Below are 18,161 nucleotides of genomic sequence, written 5' to 3'. Positions count from 1 at the left end.
ATCTGAAGCAGGCTCCAGGCTCCATGCTGTTAACCAAGAGCCAGACACGGGGCTCAAACTCACAACCTTGAGATCATGACCTCATGATCATGCTTAACCGACTGAGCCACCCAGGCACCCCTATTATTGTTTTTCTTTAATGTTTATTTTTGAGAGAGAGAGGAAGAGAGAGAGAGGGGAGCGAACACACACAAGCTAGTGGGGGAGGGGCAGAGAGAGAGGGAGACTGAGGATCCAAAAGGGTCTGCGCTGACAGTGGAGAGCACGATGTGGGTCTCGAACTCACGAGCTAAGCCGAGAGATCATGACCTGAGCTGAAGTTGGACACTTAACCGATTAAGCCACCCAGGCGCCCCTTAAATACATTTTTAAACTGAGGAATGGACTGATGCCTTTACCTGTTCCCCTGAATCCAGCCTGGTTCCCCTTCCAGAACTAATTTTATCTGCTTCTGAAAGCAGTGCTATTCCCAGAATTCAATCCCTGTAAGAATGTCCATATCCTTCTCCTTCTACAGTGGCAAACACATCCATCAGGAACCTTTTCTCAGCCCTCTTGAGGCCACTATAGCACTCCTGCACTGCCCTAACTCCCAGCACATCGTCCTTTTGTGCATGTCCTGGAAACCAAATCCCCGGAAACAAGTTAAAAGGCAAAGAACTTCCTTTCTCCTTTGACATACACGTCCAGGTCACAGAGCTGCCTCCTCAGTGCAGGACTCCTCCCTGGATGCCCTGGAAAACCTCCTCACACCTTCATTTTATAAAAGGACATCCCATAAAACCTTGGAAAAATTTCACCTCTAAAAAGTACATGAGGTGTAATAAGCCCTGGCATCATGTTCTAACTTCTCGAGAAGCCATGGGGGAAAGGAGCGAATCCTGGAAATCTTTCAGAAGACTTTACAAACGTGCACAGGCAACCGTCCATCCAGGATGTCTGGAAGGAAAGCTGGACCCCATAATGGTCATCATATTTGGGACTGATTTTGTGCTGCTTCTGGGATCGAATGTCATTATATTCCAAGGACGTGTCACTGGTTTACGGTGACCTCAGATCAGAAATATTTAGAGTTGAGCCTGTCCTAGGGAATCTGAGCTGGATGGTTCCTTCCCATCATCACAGGCCTTCTGAAAAGTCCACTGAAAAAGACTCCCAGACCTGATTAGAAGACTGTCTCCTAAAGTCCCTTTGCCAGAAACTGGTTCTAAAAAAATAAAAACAAACTGCTTTCAGCTAGTCCGAGAACCCTTGGGATAAAGAGGACTCTTACTGGCCGGATCAGGCAGTGAGTCCACCTTACCATCTCGTGGAGAAACATGGCTTCGGCTCTGGCCCGGGGGCTCTCCTGCAGAGTGCTGGGCTTCCCCTGGTCAGCCTCACGACCCTCCTCCACCACCTTCTCTGGATCTAGCCTCTTCTCTAATTCACTTGGATGTTGAGAACCCAGGGAGATTTCTGGAGCCTTCTTTTCCTCCAGTTGGGAGCCTGGCTCCAGGGAGAGGCCTTTGCTGCATTCCTCTGTCCTCACTGCTTCCGGTCCTGGCTTGGCATCCTCGAGAGCCGCCTTCTTAGGTACAGAAGCTGCAATGAGGATGAGAGTTACCTGTTGAAGAGTTCATTTGAAAAGAGGCTGTTCCCAGCACAGTCACCGTCCTGGGCTAGTCCTCCTTCCCAAGTATGGAGAAAATTCTCCCAGCCTGCTGCCCCTCACATTCTTTACCCTTTCCTTCTAGCCACGTCCTGCCTTCAGTTCCCAAAGTCACAGACTGTCAGAGATGGGAGGGGCCTTGGAGATCATCTAGTCCAGGGGCTCGCGACTAGGAACCATTTGCTCTTCCCCTCCCCAGGAGACATTTGGCAGCGTCTGTGGACAGTTCTAGTTGCCACAAGTAGGTGGGGAGGAGGTGGCTACTGGCATCTCGTGAGTAGAAGCCAAGGATACTAAGTATCCTACAAAGCATGAAACAGCCCCACCCCCAACAAAGAATTGCCCAGCCCACAATGTCAATAATGCCAAGGTTGAGAAACCCTGTTCTAATCTAAGCTTTCACTTCACAGATAAATAAATTCGGACCCTGACAAGTCAAGCAGTTGCCCGGGGCATAGAAATCTATTATTTACACAAAGCTACAAAGATGTATTATGATTATGATTGACAGCTTCCTGTGTGACCCTTCCCAGGGGTTTTCCGCACATCAATCTGGATATATCTAAAATGAAATGGTTAAGCCCTGGTCTTTTTTTTTTTTTTTTTAATTTTTTTTTTTTTGACGTTTATTTATCTTTGAGACAGAGAGAGACAGAGCATGAACGGGGGAGGGTCAGAGAGAGAGGGAGACACAGAATCCGAAACAGGCTCCAGGCTCTGAGCAGTCAGCACAGAGCCCGACGCGGGGCTCGAACCCACGGACTGCGAGATCACGACCTGAGCCGAAGTCGGACGCTTAACCGACTGAGCCACCCAGGTGCCCCTAAGCCCTGGTCTTAAACAGACCAGAGGGAGTGGAGAGGGAGGCAGACCCCAAGTCTGACCTCTGCTACTTGCATGAAGAAGGTCCTATCTCATTGTATAAGGCTGTTTTCACAGTGCAGGATAAAGACTAAATACCCAGGACAGTAACCAATCACACAAAAGCCTTTGGAAACACTTTCTCTTCAAAGGCTTCACTTCCTCTTCTAACCCTCACCCTGCTCCATCCACACGAACCCACCACCCGGAGCATTCCCCAAACAAGGCATCACTTGATGCACCTGAGCTTCCGCTCATCTCGTGCCCCATGTCCTGAAGGGAATGGGAGGAGAAAAGGACGAATTTACTGAAGATCTTCTGTGAGCCAGACTGTGAATAAGCATTCTATGAACATTCTCCCATTGAGACTTCACCCCAGCCCTTGAGATACCAATCACCCCTGGCTCAGAGATATCAACCATTGTCCACTGTCACACTGCCAAAAAGTGCTGAAGCTAGGATGCGAATTGGCCCAGTTGAAGTCCAAAACCTACACACTTCCCACAATATTCAGCTGCCTCTCAGCCCAGAATATCCTCCCCATCTTTTCTGGGTGGAGAAAGCCTAACCATTTAGGTTAGGTTAGAAGACCCAGCCCAAATGTCACCTCTTCTGGGAAGCCTTCCTGGAATTCTCTTGAGTGGACTGTCTCTTCCTGATGCCCTTGAAATCCTTCCTGAACACATCTTTCATTACGTTTCAGGGACCTAAGCCCTCCCTCATTCAAAAAGCCCAAGGAGGGTCTCCTGCTACTTCTACAGGCTGACCTGTGCGGCATTTCGGTACAGTTTAATTTCTCTCCCTAGTTCATGAGCCTGCTGGGTCAAGGGAACATGTTTTAACAATTTTTGTAACTCCACAGTCCATTATAAACATGTGAAGGAGCATGGTGGAGTGTTTTAAAACCTGGATTAAAATCCTGGTTTTTCCGTTTCCGTGCTATGGCTCATTTGGCAAGTTAACTGATTCCTCTCTAAGCAAATGGGGATAATAGTAACTACCTCTACCTCACAGAGTTGTTGTGAGGAGAATGAAGATAATGCATGTAGAACACTTAGGACAGTGCCTGATACCATAACAGTTGTTCAAAAAAGGTTAGCTAATATTAATAATGAAAATATTCTTTTTAAAGATGTTGATTTATTTATTTTGAGAGAGAGAGAGAGAGAACAAGTGGGGAAGGGGCAGAGAGAGGGGGAGAAAGAGAATCCCAAGCAGGTTCTGTGCTGCCAACTCAGAGCCTGATGTGGGGCTCAATCCCATGACCCTGGGATCATAACCCGAGCTGAAATCAAGAGTTGGACAATCAACCTACTGAGCTATCCAGGCACCTCAATAATAAAAACATTCTTAATCCACAAGGAGCATTGGTTGGTTTGTCTGTCAGTCATCCTCTCCTTTGAGGTTCTCCCTACTTCCATTTTATGTGGCTCACAGTTAGCTGTTCATCATAGAACCCCGTCCTCACTCCAAATATGGTTCAGAGACTCACCCTTAGCCAATTACAGGACCCTAATTGCTTGGCAACCATAACTGGTCCACGGTTGAGCATGTGACCCAAGCAGGACCAATCAGAGTCTTCCCCACATTTGACATATGGAAATTGGGAGCAAGATGTTCTTTCTCATCGCTAGGATTGCTAGCCATGTTCTCTGCAGATATGAGGTAGAAATGAGGGATGAGAAGAATTGAATCCCTAATTCTAGCTTTTGAGCTAGAATTCCATTCTTTGAGCTTCTCCCCCTACCTTCTCACTATGTGAGTGAATAAAATAATAGGCATTATTTACTGAGTATTTACTATGTATTAGACACTGTTCTGAGAGCCTTACATGTATTAACTAACTTAATATTCACAGCAAATGTATGAAGAAGATAGGATTATGAACATCATTCCCTTTTTACAGATCAAGAAGTTGAGGCATACAGCTGAGCTGCTAAAGACCATACAGTGAAATGGCTGATTCTGGACTTGCACTTGGGCAATCTGGCTCCACAGCCCATGGTCTTAACCACTTCACCATATTGTCTTGCAAACTCTGTTCAAGCAAGATTAAGACTGGCTTTTTACCTCTTGCAATGAAAAGAAACCCTTTCTCCCCTGCTTTACCTGTAGAAGTCTCAGCGCCCAGTGGCTTGTCGTCTTCAGGCCAACCTCCACTCTCTGAGCCCTGGAAAGAAAACTCTTCCAGGCTGGAAAGTGACTGGAGCTCTTTTGGGGGTGTTCTGCACGGGGTGCTGTTAGTGCTGATGACAGCCGACACACGGAGCGGCACGGACACGGCGAAGGGCTCAGAGATGTTCAGGGCCTTGCGCTGGTGACGGGGTGAGGGCTCCATCTGGAAGAGACTGCTGGTGAAGACAGATTTGCTGGGGTTGTCGTTTGATGTGTAGAACATACCCAGCATCTTCGGGGCTGTTTGCTCGCTCTCGGGATCCTCGATGGGCCGGAACACCTTCAGCTGCTCAGGTGGGGGCCGGGCCTGAGCACTCTCGAGTTGGCTTCGGTCACTGCTCACGTCAAAGCCCCCCTCTGCCCCTGCCGGCATCCCCTCCTGGCCCCACTCGCCCTCCTGCTTGCTGAGGTCACAGGAGCTGCCAGGGCTGGTCGAATGCAATTTTGCCGCTGGAATGAAAAATCCACCAGTGGTGACTGTTCGATTAAAATTTCCTTTGGTTTCTTTCCCTGGTGAAAAAGCAAACAGACACACGGTCAGCAGCTGGGGCAGACATACGACTACACAGCCTTCCAGTAAGGGAAGGTATACAACACCTGAATATTGGAAAGGCATCGTCTTCTAGTAAGGGCCTAGCCCTCCTAATAAAGACAGGTGGATACATTTGGTTGACAAGAGAGTAAGCTTCCTCTCATGTGCACAGAATGTTGGCACGATGCCCTGACAGGACATTTGCTGTCATCAGATGCATCTGTTTTAAACTTTGCAGGTAGAGCAGTTTCTCCAAGACGGCCACTGCTAAGGTTGCTAAACAGAACAGTCATCCACCAAGCAGTAAATGTAGATCTTGAAAAAGAAAAAAGACAGATGGGAGATGGCAGAATGATGTTTTCTCAAAAGGAAGGAGAAGACAAAAAGGGCAAACCAACAGAATTTTGTTTTATTTTAAAACTCGAAAATGTATTGTTTTAAGCCTCCTCTGGCAGATGGACCCAAACAGGGGTTTGATTTCCCAGCAAGGAGACAAATGCTGTTGTTCTCAGCTAGACCTTTCTCCCTTTTCCCAGGCTTCCTCCTGCTGATTCAGGGGATGAGAAACTAGAAATGTAAATTAATGAAAAGTTAGAAAGCCCAGTTGTGAGGAGCAAGTTCCCAACCGACTTAAAAGTGAAAGTAAAGAAGAGAAAAATCTGTATGGGAAATAAACCGCAAGATAAAATGATTCCCAGCAGGCTAAGGGCTGTGCTGGACATCTTATGTAACGTGAGGTTTGACTGTTCTGTACGGGACGTGTAATGACCTCCTTTAACACATGAGGAAAGCGAGACTCAGAGGGGCAGATACCTGCCCAATGCCCATCCAAATGAGGACCTACATTTTGAAATATTAAATTCTGTGGCACAGGGCAAGAACTGCCTCAAAAGTTTTCCAAACCAAAGCAAACGGATGACTAGAAAGGTGAGACAATGCTAAAAGGATCGCGTCAGCTTAAAAAGAGTTCACTGTCGGGGCGCCTGGGTGGCTCAGTCGGTTAAGCATCTGACTTTGGCTCAGGTCATAATCTCCCAGTTTGTGGGTTCAAGCCCCACTCTGGGCTCTGTGCTTACAGCTCAGAGCCTGGAGACTGCTTCAGAGTCTGTGTCTCCCCCTCTCTCTCTCTCTGCTTTTCCCCTGCTTGTCCTCTATCTCTCTCAAAAATAAACATAAAAAAAAGTTCACTATTTTACACGTTTACAGTTATTTTTAAAAGGTTGTTCTAAAGACTTTCTGCATTGTTTCATTTATCAAAGAGCAAAATGTTTTGTATTAAAGGAATTGGAAAGTCATGGGATAAACGGGGGAAGCCCTGTGCCTCGCAACTTGTAGCAGGGGTTGTTGGCTGCTTAAGAAAAAAAAACAAAACAGGAGCAAGAGGTGCAGGGAGGTCAGCCCCTTAAGCCCAATGTGGTGAGATGCCACTTTGGTGGGGTGTCACCTTGCATGCAACCCTCCACACATCTACTCCACCAAAGGATGACCAGCTACGTGCCAGGCTGGTGCCCATCACTGTTTACTGATAAGTGAATGAATGAATCTACCAACTCAAAATCATGACCTGACAGCCTATGGGAGCACATAAATTCAAGACACATAAGTACACAGGAACTAAACCATGAGGTAAAAACCAGTGTTCGGCTCTTCTTTATGCCCAAGGGGGAAGACTCGTCTGTCTTGATTCTCAGGAGTTGCCCTTCTACCTGGTTGAGATTTGAGTGTAAAATGGCTGCCATCTCCAGCTATGGTTAGAGGAAGGCTGGAGGAACCGGATGGCCCTTTAGGCCAAGACCTGTAGTGTAATGGCAGGGATTAATGCAGCGGCTGTGTGAACCCCTTGGGTTCAGGGTTCAGGGCAAATTTGGGACTAGGGGATGTGCATGATTGCGATGAGATGAGCAGGCAGGTAGCTCATGAAAGCAAGTCTGGTGTGGGAGCTCCTGTCTCCCAGTAGTAATCCCCAGTTCCAAAGGTAGTTGTGAGATCTCACCTTCCACAGGCACTGAGCACAATGAGTCCATGCTTTTAGCTGGTCGGATAGTAGCCTTTTCCACTAAAGACAAAAGAAAAAATATCCCTGATGAATGCATATTGAGGGGAGACATTCAGAACAATAGGTCAGGCTGTACATACACGAGAGAACTTTCTTCAGGAAAGTTTTTCCAAGTACTTATAATTCTCCCCTTTAGAAAACATTCCTCATTCCACCCTAGATGCTCCTACTTTCATGATTGGACTGAGCTTATAAAAACAGGGCATTCATAGATCAACATTTTATTAACATTTTACAAGCACAGGTAAATTACAATTTTGTCAAATAGCTGTTAGCAAATGAGGAGCCTTGAACCCAATTTTATGATACCAAGATTCATCCATGGCATAGAATCCATGGGGCTCCTGGCCGCCCCTTCTATGTAGCAGGTGGGAGAGCAGGATTCTTGGCTGCAGCCACACCTGATAGCACCCAGGAATTGGGTGCAGCAAGTGAGAGGGCCCAAGGGACTGAAGTCCCGTTTCTCCCCAATGCAGGTCTGCTCCTGCCCTCTGCAGACTGGTTGCTTCTCCAAATGATCTCACCCACCAACCTCACCCTGGAGCAGACCCAGACCAAACCAACCTTTTCTGAGCACTTACTATGTGCCTGGTGTCCTCTGTGCATCTTTGTAAGCCACCTACACAGATTTGGGGAAGAGTGTAGCTTAAAGAAGTAAACACTTATTCCAGGGACAGGATTAGGCACTTCAAAATGTCACCTCAGGGAGCTGAATTGGCTGAAAGATAGCTCCTCCCAGCAGGCTTTGTAGGAGGGGAAAGAGGGCATTCTGGGAGCTGAGTGGGAGCCCCAGGACTTGTGGCTGTAAGGTAACTCTGGGTTCAGACAGATCTGGCTTTGAATCCCAACTCTGCCACTTTGGGCCATGTGAACTCAGATATGTGGCTGGCCTTTTCTCTAAACTTCAGTTTCCTCACATGTAAAATGAGGAAAAATAGAGTTGTCATGAGAAATGCATGAGCCGTGCATTTAAATAATCAGGTTGTACTAACCCAGAACACAGTCAATGCTCGACAAACAATAACCCTTGTTGCTGTTGTTCTTCAGGATAAACCAGGGCTCAGCAGCAGGAAAGACTCGGGAGATGGTCTGGAAGAAGCACTCAGTGTTGGCCCCAACTCAGACTGAGCTGTTTCAGCCCTCTTTTATTTTTTTATTTTTTATTTTTTTATTTTTTTTTCTTTTTTTTTTTTTAATTTTTTTTTTTCTTTTTTCAACGTTTTTTTTATTTATTTTTTTGGGACAGAGAGAGACAGAGCATGAACGGGGGAGGGGCAGAGAGAGAGGGAGACACAGAATCGGAAACAGGCTCCAGGCTCCGAGCCATCCGCCCAGAGCCTGACGCGGGGCTCGAACTCCCGGACCGCGAGATCGTGACCTGGCTGAAGTCGGACGCTTAACCGACTGCGCCACCCAGGCGCCCCATCAGCCCTCTTTTAAAGTTCACCCATTTTCCTCCTTGCCCCAAACCCTGCTGCCTCTGAGAGGCTCTGAATTAGCCCCTTGGCCTCCCTGCTCGGGGCTTCTCTCTGCCTGGGGCCCGGAGAGAGAGGACAGAGCCATCTTCACTCAAACCCTTGGAAACAGCAAGACTGCCTTCAACCTCCTTACTTCTACTAGTAGGGCTAGGTCTCTTGTCCTTTCAAGATCTGCTATTTTCACAAGTTTACAAACTGACTTACTACCGTAAGACTGCCTGGCCAGTGTCCCTTCCTTTGAGAAAAGCTTTTGCCTTTGTTTTCCAGAGGTTGCATTTCTGGACTTCTTCTCGCTTCCATGCGATAGCCTTTAGAGCCAGTGACCAGATGACACTAAGTGTCATGGAGGATGGACAACAGTTGTCTCTGCATAGCCACCAGTGTTCACTTTTTCATGTTGGACTCTCTTTCTGATGATGCAGCTCCTTGTGGCCTTGGTGGCCACAGCAGCTGATTTTGGGAACAGTCCTCAAGGATTCCCTGGCTCCATTTCTGGATAGTAACTAAGCACTCAGGACTCCTTGGCCTGTGTCTATATTTAGATTATAATATGGATATTAGATATATCTAGATTATCTAATATAGATATCTAGATATCTAGATATATCTAATATATTTAGATTATATTTTTCTGTCTCGGACCTTGTCTGGGCCTCATGGAGGTACATCTGCCAGTTTTCTGGCAGCTTTGGGGTCCTCGAGTCTCCTCTTTTAGATGATCCCTATGGCTTTGGGATTTCCCTGCTCAAAGGCATTCACTTTGGAGAGTTCCTTGGACTCTCCCTGTTGGATAACACAAATTCGAGTACATAAGTGACTGGGAGACCCCAGTGTGATGCATCTTCATTTGGTCAATACCCCATTTTTTCTTATCCTTCATTTCTTATTTCTGTTCAACTTTCTAAATATAGGTTAACATCCCTTCATCTACCCCCCTCCAAAAAAATCCCCAATGCTGTACATGGTGAATCGATTTTTAAAAGTCCCTTAGTTGATGGAATTTATAAAAGATTTTTTAAAATCTTTTTAAAATCATATTTAAATATGTGGGTGGCTCAGTCGGCTGAGCATCTGACTCTTGATTTCGGCTCAGGTCATGATCTCACGATTTCTGAATTCAAGCCCCGTGTTGGGCTCTGTGCTGACAGTGCAGAGTCTACTTGGGATTCTCTGTCTCCCTCTCTCTCTGCCCCACGCCTCCCCAGTCATGCACTTTCTGTCTCTCTCTATCTCTCTCTGTCTCAAAAATAAATAAACATTTTTAAAAGAAATTTTAAAAATAATTTAAGCATATTAATCCACTGATGGACTTTTTTCACATGCATATTTAAACAAATAGTGAGTCTATGAGTCACTTAACAGAGACCACACTGGTGGATATGACCATAAGCTGCCCCCACCCCCAGTCTTTAGTTGTGAGGGTTCCAGTGGTCACTGAGGCAATAGTCAAAGTCAGAGAGCCACTTGTATTGGCACTGTTGGCTCTTTAATTTCACCTCTGCATCCCATCAAAATTCAGCCATTCTAGTGATCTATCCCTGATTTGTTTGTTCATGTGGTCTTAGACCAGTAGCTTTCAAGCCTGGTTGCATTTCAAAATCACCCGAGGGACTTTCTAAAAATGGCCAGTACTCTGGTTTCCCAACAGATCTCTTGAGGCAAAGCTGCCATGGGTGTGAACCTCTGAGGACAGCCAGGCTTAGACCCCCTGGCCAGGGACACCCTGTGCATTCCGAGCGTTGACCAACCTTTGATCCAGCACCTCGAGCTCCTTCCTTTTGAAAACCACAGGGTAGAAATCTTCCCAAGTCAAGGTCAAGGCAAATCATTCATTTCACTTTTGCTCATTTGTTTTGCTCTATTGTTTTTGACCTTTTGCTCCTTGGTAAACTTCTTTCATTACATCATTGATTCTGTAACTGAAATTCTCTCTTTGATGTGCTTAAGCAAATCTCTTTATTATTAGATCAGGAGTTTCTTGCCAAAACTCCCCTCAAATTCTCCTTAGAGAATCTTAATTTCTGATTTGTATCTGATCCACGATACCTGTGGCAATCTGCCTTCTTCACCTGAGATATCTTTCCATTTGGAGAAAGACATGTTTCCCCATATAGTGAATGTTGTAGGTGCCTACCCAGAACCAATTTCCCTTCCTCCTTCTCACAGAGCTCTTGTACTTTTTGGGTGCATCTGACTGTAATCCCATTCCTCATGCCAGTGATTGGTTTAGGAAGCCATGGCTAAGCCGATCAGCAGAGGGCACTCCCTTGGCCATAGGGATTGATCCATATGACTCAGGTGAAGGCAACTGAGATGGGGTTGGGGTGTTATGATGGGGGATTGCTGGAAAAGAAGGGTCCCTGCTTTTAGGAGCAAGCCACCAGAAGTGATGTCTTTTCTCCTTCTGGACATAGTGACAGTCAAAGGTAAAGCCTACAAGTACTATAGCCACTTTGTTGCAGCAAAGAAGCCAGTCTGGGGATGAAGCTGACCTACTTGGGAGGGCACAGCTGAGGAAAACATAAGGGAGTGGAGACAGAGCCACTAAACCACTCTGAAGCCTTCCCTACGTCTGGGTGTCCAATTACAGAACCCAGGAGTTCCCTCATTGAGTTGGCCAATTGAGTTGGATGTGCAATTGTTTCCAGCCTAAATCATTCTAACTGCTGTCTATCCCCTGTGACATCCCTTGTTACTCCAGGAGGCAAATATGAAGATTTCTAACATCTGTGCTTGGCATACAGTTATCACTGGGCTCAAGGAAAGTCCTTAAAAGTATTTCTTCTCATTTTTCCTATAAGCATTAATTCCTCCCCCCCAAATCTTTATTATTAAAAACTTCAAACATTCACAAAATTTGGAGATCTCTAAACCCACCACCCAGGTTGACATTTGCCATATATTTGCTTTCTCTATATTGCCATGTATTTCTATGTCTGTATCTACCTAGTCACTTAACATTTCGCTGAATCATATGAAAATGAGTTTCAGTATTTTGACATTTCATCTTTAAATACTTTAACTTTAGCATATGCCTCCTAAGAACCATTAATCTGAAACCATTAATATGAAAATTTACAATTCCTTAACATCACCTAATAATTTATCTGTCCCCCAAATTATCTTATGTAGTCCTTTTTTTCAAAGGATCCAATCGAGGTTTGCTCATTACATTTGTACATTTAGTTTTTACAATTTGTTTTCATAACTACTTCCCTCATTTTTTAAAAAAAATCAGACTTTCAATCTATCACACTAAAGGTCATTGTGGCAGATTTTTTTGGACTTCCCTTTCTGACACAGTATTCAGCTGGATTGGTTACATTCCCCATTGCACAGTGATTCCCTCATTTCTTTATTTTTTTAAGTTTATTTATTTATTTATTTATTTAGTCGGGGGGGGGGAACACGAGTGGGGGGAGGGGCAGAGAAATGGAGAGACAGAATCCCAGCAGAATCAGAGCCATCAGTGCAGATCCTACATAGGGCTCAAACTCACAAACTGTGAGATCATGACCTAAGTTGAGATCAACAATTGGATGCTTGGATGCCTAACCTACTGAGCCACCCAGGCACCCCTGATTCCCTCAGTTCTTTCCTATATCAATTCCTATTCATTATTCAGATATAATTCCCACAAGGCAACACTGTCATTTAAAATTTATAACCCTGGCATGAGTCAGAGGGGAGAAGGGACAGATCTTCCTTATAGTACATTTCAATTAATGAATGTAGACAGAGTGATGGAAACAGAAAATGACCATTTGGCAAACACCACAGTAATAACTGTTGTAATAGCAGTAATTTTGCAGGCAAGAATCATTGATGGATGCTAAAATTCAGGAATGAAAGTATGATGAGAAACAGGATATTTGCAGTCTCAAAATATCTCCTACAACCTACTTGTTCATTGGAAAGGAAAAAATAGTAACAAAATTTTGTAGATGGTACTTTAACCAAGCGATCAAAGTTAACATCACTAGCAATAAGATATTGACATCATATGCCTCCTGACATGACCCGCTGAGACAGGCACAACATTCACAGCCTCAACTGAATCATGAGGAAATACCAGACAAATCCAGCCTGAGGTGGTATATTCTACAAAATAAATGGCTGTACTCTTCCAAAGTGTCATGGTCAGAAACACTGAGAAAAATGTCCTAGACTGGAGGCAATTAAGGAGGCATGGCAACTGAATGCAACATGCATTCCTGGACCGCAAAAAGGACATTGGTTGGACGGCTGGTCAATTATGAATAAGGTCTGTAAATTATTTAGTAGGATTATATTGATGTTAATTTTCTGGCTTGGCTCATTATACTATGGTTAAGATCAGAAGCAGCTGCATAAAGGGTACAAGGGTTCTCTGTCTACTATTTCTGCAACTTTTTTGTAAATCTAAAATTTTTTTTTTTTTTAAAAGACTGCCTAGTTAATTTTTATGTTTCAGGTCTAGTGAGGTTGACATGGCCAAACCAAAGACCTAAGAAGCAGAGCTAGGAAAAAATTATATATACACATACATATCTATGATGAATACTTATTTATAAAATAGACAACATATATTGATCTCTGTCCCTAGTTTAGGAGCACAGGGCTGCTAAAATCCTTGTAACTCCCTGGGTCATAGGAGTGTCTTTTGTTTTAATGAGGGCACTCTGGATGGGTTCCTGGATGGTTCCTGGATGAGGGCTGGTCACCAGAAAGACCAAGCCATGATTAGAAGCTTGGAACTTTCAGCCCTGCCCCTCATTCTCTTGAGAGGAGAGAAGGGCTGAAAATGGAATTAATGATCAAATATGCCTATGTGATGAAGCTTCCATAAATTCCCAATTATACGGGGTTCAGAGAGTCTCCAGATGGGCAAACACATCCACGCCAGTGGGGTGATGCACCCCAACTCTATGGAGGAGACAGACACTCCTGTGCTCAGGACTCTCCCAGACCTCATCTTATGTATCTCTTCAACTGGCTGTTCATCTGTATCCTTTATCATACCCTTTAATAAACTGGTCAATGTAATGAAGTGTGTCCCCGAGTTCTGCGAGCCACTCTAGCAAATGAATCAAATCAAGGAGGGGGTCTTTCGAACCTCCAATCTATAGCAGTAAGTCAGAAGCACAGCAGACAATCTAGGCTTGTAACTGGCACCTGAAGTGTGAGAATGTGCGGGGTGGGAGGCAGTCTTGTGGGACTGAGCCCTTAACCTGTGGGATCTGATGCTGTCTCTGGATAGACAGTGTCAGAATTGAGTTACATTGTAGGACACTCAGTTGGTGTAGCAGAAAATTGCTTGTTGTGGGGAAAAACCTCCACACATTTGGTGACCAGAAGTGTCAGAAGTGAAGTGCTGTGTGGGTAGTGAGGAGACACACGGGAGGGTAACAGTAGGGTAGAACTGGGGTTTTCCCTATGCAGGAGATAAGACTCAACTGAGTTTTTCTAAGACAATATATATCTCATAAAACATAACTGCTATTGATTCTTACCTGAGAGCCTCTGCCCTCTCACAAATACACTCCCATTTCTACTCAGCTTTGATTTGGAGTCTGATCCAGAACGTCCCAGGTTAAATATTGATTTCCATTTCTTTGATTTACTGGAGAGCTTTCTTCTAAAAGAGCCAAGCCATAAGACAGCATTAGTTTGGTAACTGGTCATTTCAGCGGGACCTTTAAATTGAGAAGGAATAGCCCAGTCATGTTCTGACATTTCAGGAAATCCCTCTCTAAAATCCAGTCTGAGCCTGAGTCTGGCCCTGTCTGGGGATGCCCTGGATGACCAAGCTAGGCTTTCATGTTCCCCAGGGGAAGGGGCAAAGGTGTGCTATAAAGGCAGGGGTGAGGGCAGACAGAGGCAGGGATGCATCGGAGACTCAGAGGTCACAAGCAAGCACACAGTTCTGGGGATTCTGGTAAGCAGTGTAGTCCTGGGTTTTCAAAGACACCTATTTTTTTGTAGGAGTAAACATTAAAGACCACAGAGCTCAGTGCTGCACTTGGGCCATACTGCTAGGTCATCCACAGGTGAGGAAAGAGCTGGTGAAGACTTCTGCAGACTGTAAAGGGGGTGAAGGAGAAAGTGACTTGGAAAAGAGACTGGCCTGTGAGAGTTAGAGGCTGCCAGGTGTAGTCAAAGATCACTGCAGAGAAAGGCAGAGGGTAATTAGTGTGTCTCTGGCTTCACTCATTTCCCTGATGCCTCTCACCAGGCTGCCTCAAGAAGGCATGAAAAGGAGAGGTCTAGACTGGGTCTGGAGAGCCTGATGCCACCAGAGGTCACCACAGAGACTTTGCCCTGCTCTGGTTTGCCCAACTATCAGATTTCAAAAAGTTTCCTGATGAAACCCTACAACTTGTGGGTTCCACAAAGGACCCTTTCTCCATAAGGTTCTCATAGAACATCCAGATGTCAAGCGCAATATGTTTTTACAATCAATCAGAGATAGATCTGCAGCACTTGGTGGTTTCTTTTGGATCTGGCCTAGTTTTTTTTTTCAAGCACTTGGTCTAGGATGTATTTTATAGGGTCACATACCTTGGGGTATGGTGTGCCCCTTATGTAGTTAAGGCACAGAGGAAATGCACTTGAGGGTCCTTCTGAGGTACTCTTCTTCCTGATCCCTGGGTGGAAGTCTTATTTTCCAGGGATTTAGGGAGCAAATACTGGGGCTTGGTCTAGACAGAGCATGATCAATGCATTTTAGGAAATGGAAGGGTTTCTTGCCAGGTGAGTTCTAGGTGTACCATTCCCATAACACGCATTGTGAGAAGTGTGCCTACTGCTGTGTAATATGGTAGCACTTTCTCCCTCCCCAATGGGAAGCAGCCCCGCCATCTTGGGGATGACACTGACAAGAAGTCTGAGGTGTCTATTTTCACGCCTCTTTCTACTGACCAAACATTGAGGATGACCATCTCCAGTGAAAGTTTGCCTTTCAGCCCCTCCACCTATTGTCTGCCTAAAGTTTAGAACTCCTGCTTCATTCACTGCCTCCTATTTATAGTGGGTTGTGAAGGGGAGAGGGGAGGAGGGATGTGTGGAGACCAGGGTTACAACAGAGGAAGCAATGAAGAAAGAAAATATCCTATGAATAAAAATGATATTCAGTTTGGTTTGGGAGGGCAAGGAGGGTTCTGACAGGCATGGAAGAAGGAACAGAAGCCAGGAATATGTGTCCCCAGGTGCTGCATGCCCAGAGCTCTCAGTCTAGAGTGGCATTATTTGTTAGCTTATCCTCCAATCATCTCTATAGTTTTTATAATGTCACCTGGAGGTGAAGGATGGGGGCAGGGGGTCAAGTTTTTTATTTTAGCAAACTTCCTTCTGAAAATATCAAGACTGTTTTATCTAAACTAAGGAGTAAGGGATTTCAGCCATGATCCTTGACCCCTATGAGCCCCATCCCTGTCATGGTACTTAAGGAAGTCTGGTGAGAGGGCAGGTCTTGATAACTTAGGGACAGTGAGTGAAGACATCAATCACTGGTGAAAAAGAGCTGTGGAGACAGCTCCCTTTTCTTCCTCTGGAATGTTCCATTACATCCCAACCCAGCCAGTACCCCCAACCCATGCTGCCACTGTGGCTCTATATAACTTCCTCCTCTATCCCCCTCCACCCAAACGTTTCCCAGAATTTAAGAGAATGCTGCTTACTTGTTGTCTGGTAACTCAAGAACTGTGTGGAAGAGGGTGCCCATGGAAGGAGGGACAATTTCAGGCAAGCTATTCTCCCTCCTTTCCTTCCGAGCAGGATGGTTAGTAGCCAGGCTCCGAGCCTGAGCTTCCTCCAGGCTCACCAGCTTCATGGGCAAGGAGAGGGCTGGCAAGGTCAGACTCTTCATGATTGGCGGGTTTTCTATACAGAAAAGACAAGACCTCAGTTATGGAAGCAGTCCTGTGCATCAGGTCTAGCCAGATTTCCCATCCACAGCACTTCCATTCCTGACTTCCTGGCAGGGGGCTTCTGGAGTTTTGGGGGATTTAGGGCAGAGGCTGTACATAGGAAACTAACAACCTCATGGCCAGACAGCCAGCTGGCACACATGGCTTCAGGAGGTAACCTATATTTCTTGCACTTTTCAGAGAGGGACCATTCATTCATTCATTCATGCGACAAACATTTATTGAACACTTCCTGCCTAGTACTCTGGCCAAGTGGGAATTTTATGTCCAACCATAGAGGTAGCCTTGCTCAGCTAGAACAAGGCAGGAGACTGTTCCTGCTCTCTGCAGCTGTACAACACACACTCCAAGGCAATTTAACGTGGGAGCCTATACTTTCCCTAGATCACTAAGGTTTATTTATATCTCTGCAGTTAAAAGGTATTTTATAACCTATATTATTCCCTAAAAGATAGGTGGCTTTTTACTCACTACTCAGTGGTCTTAAGTGCATGCAAGCTAATCTTTTCTTTCTGTGTTTTGTTTGTTTTTGGTTTGGTGTTTTTTGGTTTTTTGTTTTTTGTTTTTTAAGAAATGGAAGTCATAATGAGAGATCGATGGCGTCCAGAGTCATCTCTTTTCCCCAAGTCATTGTTTCTCAACTTGGGGCAATTTTGCCATTCCCACCCCACTTCCCCAGGGACATTTGGCAATGTCTAAAAACATTTTTGGTTGCCATAGGCATGTGTAGGAGTACTACTGGCATCTAGTGGGTAGAGGCCAAGGATGGCATCCTACAGTGCACAACACAGCCCCACAACAAGAACTCTCCAGCACCAGTGCATGGTGATGCACTGACGGCAGGCCCTTATCTGTGGGCCTCTCATAGTGTACACATGCCAGAGGAGTGTGCAACCCCAAACCATTGCCCACCCCCCTCACTGGTGGCGGGGCCTTTTACCATTTATGGGTTTTTTTTAATTGGGAAAAAAAAAAAAAAAAAAAAAAAAAAAAAGGAAAACAAACAAACATAAAACAAACAAAGAACTATCCAGCACCAGTTGTCAACAGTGCCAAGATTGAGAAATCTTGGTCTAAGTAAAAAAAGCAGAGATCTAAGTTGGTCTCTATTTAGCCTTTGGCAACCCTGCCAGTTTTCTATAACTTCAGAAGGTGTGAAGAGACTCAAAGATAACTTGCACCAACTGAAACTAAGCAATCTTTTTTGGTATAAGACTCACATAATTTTCAGAAAGCACCTTGACAGCACTCTTTCTCATTGCAGAACATGACCCTCTCTGAGTGGAGGGAAATAAAACCACTGATAAAGGGCCTTGTAGAAAACAGAGTGTGTGACACTGGGGTTTTCCCAGGCAGGAGAGCATGGCAGTCATTCAGCGGGGCTTCAAGTAAGTAAATCCATGAGCCCAAAAACTTTTCAGTAAAGTTTCCAACTTTAACCATTTTCCAACTTAATCCAAAGGAGGTTAAAATATTTGAATTTTATATGCTCTCAATATTT

General features: G+C 45.1%; 1 protein-coding gene across 1 annotated transcript in view; it reads right to left on the bottom strand.

The window, feature by feature from the left end:
• The window catches only part of ARHGAP31 (Rho GTPase activating protein 31), a 57,553-nt gene that overhangs the window by 10,033 nt on the left and 29,359 nt on the right, over window positions 1-18,161 (bottom strand). Inside the window, exons 9-13 of the mRNA XM_040485031.1 lie at window positions 16,412-16,613; window positions 14,246-14,370; window positions 7,213-7,275; window positions 4,622-5,197; window positions 1,304-1,584 (exon numbers count right to left, since the gene is read on the bottom strand). Of these exons, the coding sequence (XP_040340965.1) occupies window positions 1,304-1,584; window positions 4,622-5,197; window positions 7,213-7,275; window positions 14,246-14,370; window positions 16,412-16,613 (1,247 nt within the window). The remainder of the gene's footprint in view (window positions 1-1,303; window positions 1,585-4,621; window positions 5,198-7,212; window positions 7,276-14,245; window positions 14,371-16,411; window positions 16,614-18,161) is intronic.

The sequence above is a fragment of the Herpailurus yagouaroundi genome, unplaced genomic scaffold (assembly GCF_014898765.1).
Source record: "Herpailurus yagouaroundi ecotype Mexico unplaced genomic scaffold, PumYag 162, whole genome shotgun sequence".
In the NCBI taxonomy this organism is placed as follows: Eukaryota; Metazoa; Chordata; class Mammalia; order Carnivora; family Felidae; genus Herpailurus; species Herpailurus yagouaroundi.
Note: the sequence above shows the minus strand (reverse complement) of the source record. Positions and strands in the feature narration are given on the sequence as shown.